General features: G+C 34.3%; 1 protein-coding gene across 3 annotated transcripts; it reads right to left on the minus strand.

Moving 5' to 3' along the window:
* Positions 1-12: 12 nt before the first annotated feature.
* mfas (midline fasciclin) lies at positions 13-16724 on the minus strand. 3 transcript variants are annotated; one of them, XM_077445694.1, is made up of 18 exons: positions 16544-16724; positions 11093-11260; positions 10786-10989; positions 10375-10494; positions 7240-7330; positions 7005-7166; positions 6796-6926; positions 6202-6340; positions 5542-5608; positions 5317-5463; positions 5093-5235; positions 4039-4126; positions 3746-3949; positions 3525-3664; positions 1836-2009; positions 1593-1758; positions 337-503; positions 13-254 (listed from the first exon to the last, which is right to left on the minus strand). In XM_077445694.1, exons 1-18 carry the CDS (start codon positions 16603-16605, stop codon positions 174-176), a joined length of 2454 nt encoding a protein of 817 aa, XP_077301820.1. In that variant the 5' UTR covers positions 16606-16724; the 3' UTR covers positions 13-173. The 3 variants fall into 3 exon arrangements, with proteins under 3 accessions (XP_077301820.1, XP_077301822.1, XP_077301821.1); XM_077445695.1 differs by having other exon boundaries at positions 24-264; positions 16544-16715; XM_077445696.1 differs by lacking the exons at positions 10375-10494; positions 10786-10989; positions 11093-11260; positions 16544-16724 and adding an exon at positions 7633-7908 and having other exon boundaries at positions 19-254.
* Positions 16725-18663: the final 1939 nt, after the last annotated feature.

Below are 18663 nucleotides of genomic sequence, written 5' to 3' on the forward strand. Positions count from 1 at the left end.
AAACAATGAAATACAAAGAACATACAGTTGAAGAAAAAACTTTAATATCACATATAATCTTTAAATATGATTCGAGTACAATTATACAAATTACAAAAAGATACAAGAGAAATATGTAATTAATATTATAAAAGTATATTTCAGTTTATACATGTGCACTATTATCTAAACATTCAAAGGTTGACACCATATAGGAAGACGTCAACATTCGAATTTCCCTGTTCCCCGTCTCCCAACTTCAGTGGCATCATTAGCTGAAATCAACTTAACACATAAATACATATATAATACTTGAATTACGTCACCATTTAAATGTTGATAATGATGTGCATTTACCTTGTTTGTGAAATGTATGACGCCGTTGATTCCCATATGATCACACGACGTTATAGGGGAGCTTCCGATCTTATTCTTCCTGGTTCGCAGTGAATGTCCGTTGAGAGCTCGTATGGTTTGTGTTAGCGGCCACGGTGAATTGTGAAGACCGGCACAACACATCACATCTGAATGTTACACAAGCGTACATATATTATGAGCAGCAGATTGTGCAAATCATCCAGTACAAACTAATGGAGGTTTAGAATATTCTGAGAATTATTTTTCATAGTTATAAAATCCCTTTAGATCATTACATACATGTAGGGTTGGAATTGAACGAAAGGCTGATGTATGGGCTATGGCTGAGAAAGAGTATGTTACGACTGATTGTGAGAAGGGGATGAAAAGGGGCAGAGATATAACGGTTAGTCGCAGTTGGACCTGTGCTCCGCGCGGTTGGTCGCTAAGCCTCCGCACGTATCATCTTAATAAACAATATGAATGAAAACGCACATGTTTGGTCTTTGCCTCAACCGCCTCATCCTAACCGTGGTCCTGAACAGCGTCATCTGTCAGGATTCTTTACCACATACATATGTAGGTAATTTTCAGTCTAGTCACTAGACTCTAGTGGAACCTTTTAGAATATGCTAAGATAGAGAATTTTAGACACTCACTCGAACTTTGGATCTTTTTTTGCAAACCTATACAATAAATATAGGGGAAAATTTAAATGCGCATTTATGTAAGTATTTCATAAAATTTGCGTGAATTAAAAAATATATATTATTTAAAAATATAAATACAATTTAAAAATAATTACTCACATATAAAAAAAAAGGAATTGGATTAAAAAGAACATATTTATACACTTAAAACAATAAAAAGAGAAATAAGATAAGTAATTTAAATAAAATACTTGATCATTTGAAAAATTACAAATTCACTGTTTTAATTAGGATAGCATTTTAATATCAAATGCTAGCATTTCATAAGTTAATTTTACAATAAAATGAACACATTAATGCTGAGAATTAAAGATCAGCGACGTCTCAAACTGGCGACCTTAGAATTTGTGAATTAAATTGCAAATCTGCTGTAATTGAAATCATGCGAGTTTTTCATATTTTTTATATGAAATATATTTATTTAATGTGCAATTTATTTTATTCTAATGCGCAAATGATTCGTTTTTAGGAGCAAAGCTATTTTTATTTTAAATGCACTGTTAAATGATACTGATAAATATATAAACTAGGTACAGGGTGAATTACCTTCGAATATGTATTGTTTCATCACTAAGTTGACCGTATATTTGTTCTTCGTAAAGAGCTCATAGTTAGCAATCGATATGTTTTCGAATGCTTCGTTCGTGGGTGCTAAGAAGGTGATGCCGTTTCTTTTTTCCAGGATGATCTCGATGTCTGAGCCGGTGATGACCTGAAGTATTTAAAGTCACAGTGTAATTGTAAGGAATTAGTTTGTACTAGCGTACAAGTGTGGCATTGCCTTTCAACCTTATACAACGTCGTCAACTTGGGATTGCTTTTCACCCAATCCAAGATGGTCAAGTTACTGTTGATGAGTGGCTTGTCCACCTGGTGGAGTATGTTGTCGCATTGTTGATTATCGAAATGCAATAGTTTGGCGCAGTCGACTGTTCCACGATTGTAATTTGACAGCAGCGGACTCTGAATATTAAACGTTTGCTTATACACATTTATAAAACCGTAAAGAAACTAGTAAATTTAACCTATTCCAGGTACTTTTATCTCGAGGCCACTACAGTAGAGACAGTAACAGCTGAAATAGGCCTACTCCTAGAGCTTTCTCATGACTAATTTATACTTATCTACTAAAACAGAAATTAAATCTGCATTAGTCATCTGCCATTCGAGAAATATTTGAATATATATCTGCGACAGGCGCAAAGCCTTCTGCGCATGGGTGTGAACTTATAATTTCTTACATTTAATGTATGCTAGACTTGTTTAATCAATCGTTCATTATACATGAGGAAAATAAATTTCGCACGTTATTATAATAGATTTATATAATTTAGCTAGTTCGCGGCTTGTTCTTGTATGTAGGTATTATACGTTGTATATGATAATAATTTTCTAACAATTAATATTATTAACTAATTTGGATTATATCATTTACTCTACGTCACTTTACGAGTTCGAACTAAATTTTAAGAGGTTTAAAACAAAGTTTTAACAGTAAACACGCTGACAGTGACAGTTCACGCGCATGCGCAGAAGGCTTTGCGCTTGTCGCAGATGTAGTACCTGCAAATAGCCAATAATTTGCAGATATAGTACCTGCAAATAGCCACAACTTTATATTAAAAGAATTTCGAAAAATTAATATATGGTGCTTAGAAAGCCATTTTTAAACTTTAAATATTGTACTTTACGGAGGAGAAATCGATGCGACTCGCCCGTGAGACACTGGCATACCAGACTAGTCAATGTGCGACTCACGAGTGAGTCGCTGACATAGCCAGGAGTATGGCTCAGTGGTTGCGTTTATGTTTACCACCGAGAGAATACTGGGTTCGATCCCGTGCTAATCTTTAATACTGTCGGTTAGACTTAAATATTTGTGATTCCAAGTCGATCGTTTCTTATCAGAGTATTATCATTATTTAATAATATTATATCCATTACTTAATAAAAATGCTGCAATATTTGTAATTAATTGTCTAGGAAGGCGCACTGGGGTCTACCTGTCCGGCCTTCCTGGTATATGTATATCTATATAAAAATAAAATATGTACAAATGGTTCAAAACTATTGAAACAGACTCCTGGAATAACTATTCTAAAGTAATAACACTAGGAGTAGACTTAAATCTGTCAATACTGTGAATGACTCCAAACATTATTCAATTTCAATGACGGAGTTACTATGCAGCACTGCATAATGTTTTCACTACAACCCTTTTTATGAACAAACCAAAAATCTTCAATTCGTTTTATGTTATTTCTTAGATCCAGAGTGTAATGTTTATTTGTTTTTTTAATTATGACTTGTTAACTTTGCCGGCTTGAAATTTACGCTTTGACTATAATGTAGAAATTATGGATCGAATTAAAACGGTCGTATCTGCATAGTGTCTTTGTAAATGAAATGGAAGTATTATACATATACAGACTGGAAAAGGTTAAATTTGTATGTATGAAACATAGTTGAATTTGTTACCGTTGAGTACAGATTGACCCTGAGAGGTGAAAATTTACCGAATGGTTGCATCATCATATTATTTTCTAGATCGCAACTCCTCAACGGTTCTGGTAGAATGTGATGATATATGAACGAACTCAATTCCTTCTTGTCTTCTTCTGTGAAATCAAAATGTCTGCGTGAATCATGCACACATATTTTGCACATAACGAATGATTGATTTATGTGTGTATGTATACCTTTTATTTTATTTGCGTTGAAAAGCATCTCGATTTTGGTGTTCCATTCGTCATTCTTCAAATAGTTTTTGATGGCATTGTCGGTGGGAATTATAAATGTCACATTCGACAGGTTGTCGATCTCTTCAAGCATGTCAGCTTTGCGTATCAGTTCGAGGAACATCGTTAAATTTTTCTTCTCCAGCAAGGACGAGATTGGAATAGCTTCAATGTTAAAATATATTCAATTAGGATTGTCAGCAGCAAGTAAGTTCTACCGTAATGATGGGATTTATATAATCGATATGACTTACCGCTATCGGGTATTAGCAAATCATTGATGGCATGAATAACACCATTAGTTGCCATTATGTCCCCTTCGGAAACAGCAACATCTTCCACCTAAAAAGTACACCGTTTGTAATTGCTGTATATTTTACAGAAAAATTTGGCAAATACATATCGATGGCTTGGTGCACAGATTTGTGCACAGTATGTCCATATGTAGATGAATTTTTATTTGTATATTCACTATGCAAATCTTAAATTTTCAATTTACTATGTACATACATACTTAGTAAATTGAAAACTGTAGATTTGATTCATATAATGTAAACATATGTTACAGTCGACGTGTATTTTCAGTTGTAATATATTCCGACTGCCGTTTTAGGTCATTCATATTCGAATACAATTATCTCTAAAAGCGCAAATACACTTTTAACAATGTGCGCCAGTTGTAATATTACAGTTGAGTTTGTTTTAGAATTCAATAATGCGTTAATATGTGCTAGATATTATAAATAAAGGTAACGAGTACTGTATTACGATAACTCTTAGAATGGGTTCAAAACAAAAATGTCACTTTCCAACTTAATTTACTAATCGAGTGACGTTTTCCACGAAAATCTAACCTCTCTATTTTACCTCATAGTTGAACTGTATTTTCAGTTTTAATATATTTTGACCAGTTGGAGTGTAATTAGCCATATGAATCAACTTACATGGGTTAGACGGAATATATTAAAACTGAAAATATACTTAAACTATAACCAGTGCCGGTCTTACAACCAATGGCGCCCTCGGGCAATTTTTTCGAAACACCCTTAGAAAAAAATTTCGCCTTTGGCGTTCTAATCTAAAATTTTGTATGGCTTTTGGCGCTCTAGATTTAAATTTTAAAGCGCCTTTGGCACATCGAGCGGCGCCCTAACTTATTTGACCCAGCCCCCCCCCTAAAACCGGCACTGACTATAACTGTAGTTTGTACCAGGTTAGATGGAATATATTCCAACTAGCCATATTAATGGCTAACAACATGTTAATATGATTATATTAGCTTTAAAAGCGTATTAAAGTTTGACATACTCTGAATTTATTTTCGAATCCGAAATCACTGGAATTCCGAGAAAATGTTATCACATCACCCATGGCGTTTTTAATGTTGACATGGTCGATAATTAAGGCAGCTGAACAGATCGTCACAGACAGCAAGTGATGTTTCAAAATGTCTGCAATGTTATATGTACGTAAATAAATGTATAATGATAGTTTTTGCTTTTCTAAAGAATAATGACAATGTTTAAGTTTACTAATGGTGCATGCGTCTCCTTTCAATAGTTTTTGCAGCATTTGTGGATGTTTTTTTTGTAATTTATCGAAAGCCTTATTTGTCGGGGCTAACATTGTCCATATTTCGTTGCCGTCTAAGCTTTTAGCAAGACCCGTTTTTTCCAACACTAAAAGTATCACAACGAAGTTATAAACTACATATTTAGTTAAATTTTCAATGCATTCAAACCAAACATTTGACTTACCTTGACTCAAAGTTGAAAATTCTTGACGATATTTTATAATTTGCATAATTGATTTTGTGACAGGGATCTGTATAAAAAAATTGTTTTATTGTGTTATTTAAATCAGTCTTTGAAGTAAAAATATAAATTGGCAATTTAATTTAAAAATTGTAAGGACATTATTTTCAGATATTTTTATTTTCATTTTCATTGCATTATTGATTGATGAGACTAAGCTATCACTTTTTTACATTTACATACATAAATAATGCTAATTGTCAATACAAAATTTTTATAGGATTTTATTTTAGCTGAAGAATGTGAGAAATTAAAAAAAAAGTAAAAAAGTCTCGATAAATTAAAAGTACATTTGTATGAATGTATGTATATAGTTTTTGGTAAACGGATTATTGCACGAATTGCGATCGCGCGCACGACAATCGGTGCCACAAAAATCGCGAATACGGAATATCTGGCACTCGTTAGTACAATATTTTGCGTGGAAAGCTTCCGATTGACGGAGTTTTTGACGTGCGCGAGATCGTGTTTTGCGGAATAATCACCGAACCATAGTTTTTTTGTTGAAACATTTCATAAAACCTGTTGGTAAACTTAATAACAATTGATGTGATAGCAAAACATTTTTCCTGAAATCTATTTAATTAATCACAGTCGATTTACCAAGACTCTGTCGATTTTGTATATGATTCCGTTAGAGGCAAAGTTATCTAATGATAGTATTTTTGCACAGTTGACCATGTAAGGCAATTCATCAGTCCTTATTAACACGTCGTTAACCGTCAACGTGGAATTGTATACACTGCAAATAATAAAAAAAAGTATTAACACTAGTAAATACATTACAAATTGTGTACATACATATGTACGTATGAACTCTCTGATTTTTTACTGTATGCATATTTTATAATTACTTATGCATATATATATATATATATATATATATATATATATATATATATATATATATATATATATATATATACATATATATATATATATATATATATATATATATATATATACATATATATATATATATATATATATATATATATATACATATATATATATATATATATATATATATATATATATATATATATATATATATATATATATATATATATATATATATATATATAAATATATATTCGAATATTCGAATGGAATCGAATGATATTCGAATAGATAGATATATAGATATTCGATAGTAGATATATAGATAGATAGATATTCGAATGGAATCAAAACAACCTTTGGTATATTTCGTCTTGGGATAATTCGACGAAGCCTTCGATCATGTGTCCCATCATCAGTTCTTTTATAGTTATACCTCCAGCGTTTCTTCGACGGCGCGCGGTATTGTATAATATTTCCAATCGATTCTGAATATGTTTAAGCAAATTTTTAGATTTACGTATGATAAAAAAATAATGTTTTAATAGCATCGATTAGGCACTTACACTTTCCAGCATATTTTTGGTGAAGTCTGTGAATGCTTCATTAGACGGCAAAAATACTGTTAGGTTTCGGTCTCTCAACATTAGTCCTAAATTTTGTGCCATAATTAGGAATTCAGTTCCGTTTAGTTGTTTTATTTTTTCTATTAATGGTAAAAGTTCGATCTGAAAATAACGATATGAATTTAATGTATGTTATTATTATTTCGTGTTTAACTTTTTGATTATATTGTATTACTTTTTCGCAGTTGCCAGATCGTTTGCGGCGGAAACCGTAGCAGCATTGGTAGCGGATTCTCAAAGTTTTCGATTCACTATCAGTTTGAACCCTGTAAAGAGTTAAATTCGTTTTAAATACAGATTCTATTTACGTTTAGATTAACTAAGGTTTCCGAGTTAATGATAAATGCGCAAGAAAATCGTTCTACCAACAGTTACATTGACTTGAGACAATGATTATATGTAGGACTAGTGGAGGGCCCGTTGATTTCAACGGGTGGTTTCGAAAAGGAATTGAAACTCGAATAAAAATAAAGTTAAAGATATTGAATCGACTGGTTTCGGAAAGAAATTCATGCACGAATTAGAAATTACGAATTACAAAATTAAGTGATTACGAATTACGAATTACGTTTTGTGCATCGCCGATGCCCCGACGCCTTCGTCTCCAACGCCTCCGATGCCTCCGGCAACCCGGGGCCTTCGCCCCCGGTGCCTCCGACGCTCCGGGGCTTTCGCCTCCGGCGCCCCCAGTGCCCCCGATGCCTTCGGAACCCCGAGGCCTTCGCCCCCGGTGCCCCCTGCACCCCCGGGGTCTCCGACGCCCCGGGGCCTTCGCCCCTAGCGCCGCCGACGCCTTCGGCGCTCCGGCGCCTCGGCACCCCGGGGCCTTCGCCCCCGGCGCCCCCTTTGCCCCCGGCGCCTCCAACGCCCGGGGATCTTCGAGCCCAGCGCCTCCGGCGCCTCTGCCGCCCCCGGCATCCCCGGCGTCCCCGGTGCCTCTGGCGTCCCGGGGACTTCGCCCCCATCGACGCCGACGCCTCCGGCGTTCCGGCGCTCCGGTGCCTTGGCACCCCGGAGCCTTCGCCCCCGGCGCCCCCTGTGCCCCCGACGCCTCCAACGCCCGGGGGTCTTCGAGCCCAGCGCCGCCGACGTCTTCGGGGCCCCCGGCGTCCCCGGTTTCTCCGGCGTCCCGGGGCTTTCGCCCCCATCGCCGCCGACGCCTCCGGCGTTCCGGCGCTCCGGTGCCTTGGCACCCCGGAGCCTTCGCCCCCGGCGCCCCCTGTGCCCCCGACGTCTCCAACGCCCGGGGGTCTTCGAGCACAGCGCCGCCGACGTCTTCGGCGCCCCCGGCGTCCCCGGTTTCTCCGGCGTCCCGGGGCTTTCACCCCCATCGTCGCCGACGCCTCCGGCGTTCCGGCGCTCCGGTGCCTTGGCACCCCGGAGCCTTCGCCCCCGGCGTCCCCTGTGCCCCCGACGCCTCCAACGCCCGGGGGTCTTCGAGCCCAGCGCCGCCGACGCCTCCGGCGCCCCCGGCGTCCCCGGTGTCTCCGGCGTCCCGGGGCTTTCGCCCCCAGCGCCGCCGACGCCTCCGGCACTCCGGGGCCTTCGCCCCTGGCGCCCCATGAGCCCCCGGCGCCTCCAACGCCAAAAAAAAAGAAAAAATGAAAATAATGAAAAAAATGGAAAAAATGAAAAAAGAAAAATATGAAAAATTTGAAAAAAATGAAAAAAACCGAAAATAATGAAAAATTTGTTCCTCATACTGGTTGATGGTTGATCATAAGAAATCAGAAATCGATTCGAACGAAAGTCGATTGTCGACGAAAGCCGAAGATACGCGAATGATTGGTTCCCCATACTTCTAAAGGATAATCGAATATTAAGTAATTTTAGTACATTTTTTCCATCGAGACATTAGTCTAATATCTAGCATACCTGTTCTGGGCGAGAGGGACCTTAGTTCGATTCCGTGATTTGGAATTAATTTTATTTTTCAAACATCGCTAAAATATAAATTAATTTCAATTTCAATTAAAAATATATATTTAATTGTTTTATATGAAAAGAAAAAAAAATGGTTATAATTACGTATTAATTATTATAATTACGTATTTTTGTGGTGATAGCGAACATTTTCAATTAATGTTTAAAAAAAAGAGGAAAATTTCAAATTGGACCGTGGCGTAATTGGTTAACTCCCAAACTTGAATACACCTATAAGAGGGTATCTGAGTGAGGGGTGATCGGTTTAGAGTCGCGATAAAGTCGTCTCGTCGAAAAATGAATTTATCGATTTTTATCGATTCGTTCATTATGTTCGGCGAGCGTTAGGACACACACACACAGATTACCGTCTTTATATATATGATGATAAGATACATATGTACATAGTTTCCTAGAGGTGCCTGTGTTTTAACACACATTGCATTTTACATTGGCTGGCAACTATTTAAACACAGTTCAAGACAAGTTACCTTCGCATTAGGGGTTCCAAAAAACCGCCCGAAAGAAAAAGCCGGTTTTCGGTTTTTTTATAAATAAAAAGCCGGTTGGCCGGCTTTCACCGGTTTTAGAAAATTAAGACTTTTTTTAAGTTTAAAATTTTTATATCGAAAAAAAAATGTAAATATATATTATATTATCCAAAAAAGATAGTTTTTTATGAATTAAATTGAGTTATAAACATTATGAACTTTCATAAAATCATTATTATATATTATTATTACAAATATTACAAATAATACAATTTGTATTATATGTATATCAAAGCCGTAAAATGGCAGATCCTAAATACGCACAAATAATTAAATGATTTAAATAAGTTACTATCAATAATATATTATTAAAAAAATAATGTATAACCTCGCAGAAAAACTATAATTGTGGAATCGTGAATGGATATTAAGAACTGTTGAGATTCGCTCAACGTTGAAATATTTCCATCTTTGTTTTTACGCATCTGTTTTAGCTTAAAAATCCAAAAGCCTTACAAACCGTTGCAAATTTCGGAAACAAATTAATTGTAATATCCCAAACACAATAATAATGTTTTCTACCTGAAGTTGGGTAGGTCATTGAAACTACATACTTTCAATAATATTTTATCTTCGTCTATTACAAATCTCAAAGAAACCGCCAAGTACCTTTTTTTTGATGTTCAAAGAAATATACGACTTTTACCTAAGAGAGTTTATATACATTTATTTTGATCTTTGATAGAAATTTGAAATTCATAATTGTTAATTTTGAGGAAAAAAGCATTAATTAAAAAAGCCGGTTGATCGAGCCAAAAAGCCGGTTTTCGGTTTTTTGAATAATGGTCAAAAAGCCGGCTTTTCGGTTTCGGTTTAAACCGGCTTGGGAGCCCTACCTTCGCATACATTCGTATTTGGTTAGTGATTCTTCGCACCACTGAACATTTATTGCAGTTGTCGGATATGTTACTAGTTTCATATCGCCATCTTCTTCACGTTCTACGCACACATTTTCCCTGAAATGTCACAAAATCATTGTTGCATTTTCATTTCAATTGCATATTGAAATGAAAAATGCAACAATGGCTTATTTCTGCAAAAAGGATACAACCTACACAAGTGATGCAAATTGTGCTAATCGAAACTTCTTAATTTTTTTTCCTAAAATCTGATTTAAATACAACAAAAAATACAAATTAGCTTTTCATTATAACTATGTTGCATTTGTCAGAAGTGCAGTTATTATGTAGGTTGGATCCTGGATGATTGTAATAATATACACGTCTGTATATTATTTTCATAATTACCCTTTCCACCAATGAGACGTCTTCGAGAAGTCTTCAAATATTTTAAACATGTCGTTCAAACCTTCATTGCCAGAGTTCAACCACAAATAATGGTCAACCAATTCCGTGATGGGTGGCTTGGGCGTTTGTACATTTGTTGATACCACTTCGATTTCTTCCATGTTTTCCAGATTAGGATATTCATTTTTTTCGGTGGTAGATTCTCTATACAAAACAGAACACTAAAATGAATATGTCTATTCCTTTTTGTATACATATTTAGGTATACAATAAATAATTTATTTTGGTTTTTATGAAGTACTTGTACTTTTTTTTATCAGCCTTGGGTGCGTAAACCAACGCTGGTAGTTGAGGTTGAAATTTAGGTGTTTCCATTATTGATTGAATTCCACTTTGGAGGCGACTAAAAAGCCAATCTTCAAACGGAGTGATGTTTCGACTGATTTTAGGTGTATTACCAGCCGAGTCTTCATTGCTGGAAAGAAAATAATATAAATAATATAGCTTGTAAATCAGGTAGAAACGGATAAACGTATTATATATGTATATGTATGTATATACATACAACGGGTAAAATTTTGGAATCAAATGTGACAGTACGATTGTTAAAAATGGATGTAGAAGAAAGAAAAAAAGACGATGAAAAGCTCATAATGCAAATGCAAATAATGCTAAATTATTGTATTTCATATTTATAATTTCATTGTAGCTCTTAAATTCTATTTAGAATATCGTATATATAATATCGCTATTCTGTCTGTGTGTCTGTCTGTCTGAGATAACGCTCGCCGTACTATATGTAATATTCGACATACATATGTATGTACGTCACAGCTAAACCACTGCCAAAACGTATATGCGAATACAATAACAAAAGAAAAAAACTTTTATATACATATACTATTTACTACCAATGTTTCCTCTTGGCAGATAATTAACCGCCATCTATTGAAAATTTATTTTATTAATTAATTTTTCTATTGATTTTTTATATTGTTTATTGTTTTTCATATTAAATATTATTGTACAGGTATTTGAAAAAAATTCGACCTCGTGCGGATCGAACCGACACATTTATTTAAATTTTTTTTTATTTAATAACTCAATATTTTTTTATTTCACACCCATGCGATGATGTGTCATCGGGTAAAACACTAGTAATATTATATTGCTATTAAATTTTTTTTTTACAGTAATCTTCCCGGACATGCATACAACAAATTCTGAAAGTTCCATCGTAATCGGCTGAGTGGTTTAGGAGCCTATTCGAGACACACACACACAGACATTCATTTTTATATATATATATATAGATACTAAAGACATTTAAAAAAGATTTCCTCAAAAACCCACTAGGTAAAAAATTTAATATATAATTTCGAAAGAGACTTTATAAGTTTGTAAGTATTGTTGGTTGGTAATTGAAAACAAATCAGTTTCTATGACGATTCGATATATATTTTTTCGATTCAAATAAATTTAATAAACAAACAAATGAATATTAACTATTAGATTCGCCATGTTTAAGCTGTTTATGTTACAAATACTGAGCGAAGCCGGGTAAAACAACTAGTTAAATATAAAAACAAGCGAGCAAATGCTTCATTACTAGTGATTCAAAATTTGTAGAATATTGTTGTTTTCCATTAAAAATAAAAATGACCTTGAAAATTATGTATATTCATTCAGTTGATTGTATAACGAGTGTTCGGTTTGTATTTGATTTGTTAAGCCAGTTAAACTATAAAACGACTTTAACAACATGAAGTCCCTCCCACTTTGCTCAATTGGCTAGGCACTAATTCATGTTTGCATTTTACAATGTTTGCCAAAGGGTTGCTCAGACACATTTGAATATATGTTTTTTACTTCCGCAAAGATCCACGAAAACTGGAATAACGTTTTTATCTCACGATAGCGTATTTTATGTGCCTAATATATAAGATTTTTACAATCATTGGTCACAAATACAGTGTATATGTATGCTTTTTTGTTTGTTATATTACATACTAGCTGTTTTACACGGCTTCGTTCAGTATTTGTAAAATAAACAGCTTAAACATGGTCAGTTCCGGTTTTAGGGGGGGGGGGGGGGGGGCTGGGTCGGGCGGCGCCCGAGGGCGCCAAATAAGTTAGGGCGCCGAACGATGCGCCAAAGGCGCTTTAAAATTTAAAATTAGAGCGCCAAAATTCATTCAAAATTTTAGATTAGAGCGCCAAAGGCGAAAGTTCTTTCTAAGGGTGTTATATGAGTTTTTAGATTTCTAACAATGGGTTTCCGGAAACCCATGGAAACCATTAGGGTGACACCACTGACAAAATAAATGCTGGAATGGTACACGAGAAAATGTAAAAGGGCGAAAGGAAGACCGCAAGATAGGTGGGTAGACGAAATAAAAAAAAATGTTTGGGGTGAGATGGATGATAGACAAATGGAAGCGTGTTGGAGAGGATTTCATCCAGCAGTGGATGAAATCCTCTCAGTTTGTTAGCTATACTTATTATGATTAAAAAAAGGCCAACATGAAACAAATACGCATTGCTTTATTTTACTTAAGGGGGTATTCTAGTCTGGTTGACACGATTCCAACCCTCCTATTATTTCAAAATCAAAAAAGCAAATTAATTCTTAATACAAACAAATGCTGCTATGGCATGAACTAAGGAAAAGTCAAAATAGCGGCTGTTTGAAATAAAAAGTCAATTTTTTACCAGTTTTTTTGACTTTTTCGAATTTTTTAAAAATAGTAAAAATTGGAATTTTGTCATAGTTCTAGTTCATGCGATAGAGGAATGTACAGAGAAGGCTCACACCAAATTTCAAGTAAATTGGTCCAGTAGAACATGAGATATCATGTCAACCGTCTCGAAAAAAGTAGTTTCGAGAAAAACGCGTTTAAAGTTTCGGGTAACTTACGTGTCGGTCAGATGCCACGTCACTAAAGCAGCTACATATATCTCCGTAAATAATTTGAATTTTGAAAAATCCTCTTAAGGACATATTCTGAAAGGTTTAAGCTTTGAAAATATGAAAGAAAAAAAAACGATTTCTTCAAATTTCTAGACTAGAAATTGGTGTAATTGGTAAATGTAATTGACGAATATTTTTTTTGGGTAAAAATGAGCGTGCGGTCAATTGAGATTCACAGTTACATGAAGAGAGGCTTAAAGCTGAAACTGAATGGAAACAAAGATCAACTCAAACACTTAGCACCAGTTCAACGTTCTCGATGTCGGACACGCTCTACTTTTAACATTGAAAACATCATATGGCGACCTGTCAGGGTTTGTGTGTGAGTGTCTTCTTTAAACATAACGGTGCCATCTTTTACGGACAGTTGCACACGTTCAACAAAACCACTAATTGTAATACATACATATAATAAGATCTTAAAAGGCGTTTAGCCGCATTCGAGGGGGTTCTCGTCAAAGCACAGTAGCAGTGTATAAAACTCACAAATGTCTCATCTAAACGAATAAATATTTAGCACTAGTGGTTTTACCCGGCTTCGCTCGGTATTTGTAATATAAACCACTTAAACACGGCTAATCTAATAGTAAAAATTTGATTACATTTATTTGAATAGTTTTATTTTATTTAAATTTATTTGAATATTCATTTGTTTTTTTTTATTACATTGAACGTCACGGATTCTACAAACCAAACAAACAAACATACATACATATGTACATACAAAGTCTCTTTCGAAATGATATATTAGATTATATGTATGTATAATACATCTAATATAAAATTTCGAAAGACTTTAAGGTTTAATGTATGTAACTATGTAAGGTTTGGGTGGTAGAATCGGTGACGTTAAATTTAATAATAAAACAACTGAATACATATATATTCAAATAAATTTAAATACAATAAAACTATTCAAATAAATTTAATAAAATGTTGACTATTAGATGTTTACCATGTTTAAGCGGTTTATATTACACGTACCGAGCGAAGCCGGGTAAAACCACAAGTCTATCTAATATATAATTTCGAAAGAGACTTTGTATGTAAGTTTGTAAGTATTTTTGGTTTGGAATCGAAAACAAGTGAAAGTTTCTAAGACGACGATTCGATTGGTTGAATATTATTTTTTTTCGATTCAAATAAATTAAATAAAAAAACAAATGAATATTTACTATTAGATTCGCCATGTTTAAGCTGTTTATATAATATTACAAACACTGAGCGAAGCCGGGTAAAACAACTAGTAATATATAATTTCGAAAGAGACTTTGTATGAAAGTATTTTTGTTTGGGAACATCGAAAAATAAACAAAGTTTCTATATGACGACGATTCGATATATATTTCTTTCGATTCAAATAAATTTAATAAATAAACAAATGAATATTTACTATTAGATTCGCCATGTTTAAGCTGTTTTTATCACGAATGCTGAGCGAAGCCGGGTAAAACAACTAGTATATTATACAGCTGTAAAAATAGAGAGGCGGAATCGAAAGAGGAACATATGGGTATGTGGGAACAAATAGGTGCATATGAACGAAAATATTGACGTGGTAAAGGAAGTGATCGATTGTTACCTTAGGACGAATTGTACAAATACAATTTATATAATATTGTTGCGCAAGATGATCGTGAAAAATTCGCCGATGATCATGAAATTAAAATTTCGCGTGAACTTTGTAAAAAAATAATGAAAATAAATAACTTTATTCCCATTTTAATGAAAAAATTGTCTAGCATTGGGCCGTGACAGTGATTCTACCGTTATGTACATATACCACTAAATGATTGTAACCGAATTGCATGACATAAAATATTTGTTATTATTATCATGAATCTTACAGACATCCGTGTGGGTGTCCTTTAAAAAAACTGTCATACAATAAGGTGGATAATCAAGGATTGCATTACTTTTCAATTTTAACACATACCAGTATCAATCAAACAAATGTTAAGATTACCTAAACACAATCTGCTTTAGGTCATCGACTTTAGAGAGTCTTTTATTAATATTATGTATTAGATGTATTATGAGCATTTATAAGAATTGTAAATAGGTGTTTGAGCTCTTCATAGTATTATTAACATTATAATAATACTATGATTACTAACAAAATTAAATTAAAATTGTAAAATGGAAAATGATCAGTAGATCAGTAGCTATTAAAATAGATATAAGATGTATTGTGAACATAATTTAGTAATAATAAAAAGCATTTAAAAATCAAACAAATGTTAATTTTTATATACTAGAGCAAAGCAACGACTATTGCTATGTAATTGTTTTGATATAACGCTGTAAAAATATATGTGATAACATGATTGCAATAATTATCTACATACATACATATGTAATGCTTTAATAAGTTAAAAAACCTTAAAAAGTTCGCGCATTGGAATTTTTCGCGAATCATTCGTACATATGTAGATTTTCGCAAATCATTCTACATATATATGCATATAAATAAAAATCGTCTGCAATTTATAAATATGTATATCTTTTCATATAAACGCTATAAATACATACAAAAATAAATAAAGATGATAAGTGATAACAAATCATATGTGCTGAAGTGGAATATATATATATATATATATATTTTGAGCAAATAAAAAATGGTGTATATGTATATCATCGTTTTTATAAACAATTGATTACAATGTTCATAAAATATGTATATGTGTATTATAATAAAATCGAAAAAAATGTAAATGTATTAATGATGACAAAAAGTGTTCAAAGTGATGATAAAAATCGAATCGTGATAAACATTGATCGTACCTGTTTGCTTGGATATCCACAAAAAGGAATAATAAGAACAGGGATGCTATTTTATAAATCATCGTCGAAAGTCCTGAGGAGTCCTCGCTTCTCGACCTCTCTCGTCCGACTAGTCGTTTGGAGCTGGAGCTCGCTTGAGCTATATATGTACTACATTCATAAATGACAAAAAGCTCCTGGTGTGCATAACATTTTTTCAAGTTTATTTTGCAACGGTATCTTGCGAATAATAACCAGATTCGGACACGCAGATTTATATTACATATATTATTTAGCGATTTTAGATATGCACACAGATTTGCACAATGAAGAATCATGCGAGCAATTCATTTGGCACCACGATTTCGTGGATCTTTATTGCACAATTTAACAATTTTTTTTTAATATTGGTTTCCCTATGCATAATTATATGCAATATGTATCAAAGAAGAAATTTTATATGATAAAATTTTGTTTCTACGGTACAAATTCTGTATCGCTACGTGTCAAGTTGGCGATCTTGACCTCAAAATTGATTTAACTCTCAGTAATTGGATGTATCATAAAAATGATTTATGTAGATCATTTTTAGCTACATGTGTTGCTGTTCGGGTCTACCTCACGGGAAGTGAAAAGCCCGAAAAAGCAAATATCGGAAGGCAAAGATCGAAAATCGAAAGATCTTAAGTCGAAAGATCAAAAAAAAAAAGGTGCATGGTAAACTGTACTATGTATATATAATATATATGAGTGGCATGCGGTGAAATTATCTCTCTTTTTGTTTTGTCATACAGCCTTGTTTACTGTGCGCGCGGAGGATACGGGAGGAAAAGACTGTTTCTCTTGTTCCTGTTGTATCCTACTCGCGCAAATTAAGTGAGGATGTACGACGGGGGGAGATAGACTTTTACCGCACGCCACTGATGTATATACTAACCGTTTTTCATATGTATGCATGGTAAACGAACATTTTCGACTTTTTAGCATTCGGTGCGGTGACGGTCACCCGTTGCTGGCCATACCGTGGCTATATGTATGTATGTGACTTAAGGTTGATCGTTTCGTATCAAAATTTGCCTATCCGAGTTTGATTTCATTGTTGAAACGGTTCCTCACCAAAATTGACCACCTTCCCCCTTTTTTTTATCACCTCTATAGTACATATGCACAACTTTGGTCACAGGTGTTGCCTTGTAGGAACCCTTAATGACACCATGGTAAATATTAAAAAAAAAAGTAAATACACCATACTCTCGATTATCCGGCTTTCGGATTATCCGCGCTTAAATTTCATTATTTTTGAATGATAATACGTGAAATTAATGAGTGAATTTAGATCATTGATTGATGATCAGGACTTTTTCGTTAGATACGTATGTTCATCTCTTACAAACACGAAAAAAATTTAGATTTACCCTGAAAAAATACAGATTTATTTGTGTAACAAATAAGCGTAAGAAAATTTTACTGACTGTTCAACAAAAACTTACGTTAATTGAGAAAAATTCGAAAATGAAGAATCCACATTAAAGCTCGTCGAAGAATATGGAATATTAAACTGTTCATTATGGCGTTCACAAGAGATTATGATAGTACTATGTACCTGTCCTTCCAAACGAAAAAGTATGAAAATGTCATCACACAGGTTTAGATTCAGATTTAGAAAATCGTCTCTGTTTTGCGCAACACTCATCCATCTCACTCCGCACATTTTCCTAATTTCGTTCACCCATCTTCCTTGCGGTCTTCCTTTTACACTTTTGCATTCTCTCGGGTACCATTCGAGCACTTCTTTGGTCCACCTTTCGTCCATCCTCCTAGCTACGTGACCCGCCCATTGCCATTTCAATCTCTTCACTCTATCCACTATGTCCACTACCCTTGTCATACTTCTCACCCATGTTTATATATATATATATATATATATATATATATTTTTTTTTTTTTTTTTTAATTTTGGCGGAATTTCTATCTTAAATCTCTCAGTCAATAGTGATGTGTATTCGTGGTTGAGCTACACTGTAGCTCTTAAGCGGCCAATTGAGTCAATTTCTCAATCACTGCATTTTTTTGTTACAGAGAGGTACTAGAACAAAAGAGGTCTGCCCTTATACACTCACATTATTGAAATTGATTCAGCT

Source organism: Arctopsyche grandis, chromosome 2 (genome assembly GCF_051622035.1).
Source record: "Arctopsyche grandis isolate Sample6627 chromosome 2, ASM5162203v2, whole genome shotgun sequence".
NCBI lineage: Eukaryota > Metazoa > Arthropoda > Insecta > Trichoptera > Hydropsychidae > Arctopsyche > Arctopsyche grandis.

What these genes read in the sequence shown, in the direction of transcription:
- mfas (XM_077445694.1), bottom strand. Translation starts at nt 16,605, where the DNA reads ATGATTTATAAAATAGCATCCCTGTTCTTATTATTCCTTTTTGTGGAT. An exon ending in CCAAAAATATGCTGGAAAGT is followed by an intron (nt 6,927 to 7,004) that starts GTAAGTGCCTAA and finishes AAACATATTCAG; the next exon opens with AATCGATTGGAAATATTATA. An exon ending in GAAACAATACATATTCGAAG is followed by an intron (nt 504 to 1,592) that starts GTAATTCACCCT and finishes TGTAACATTCAG; the next exon opens with ATGTGATGTGTTGTGCCGGT.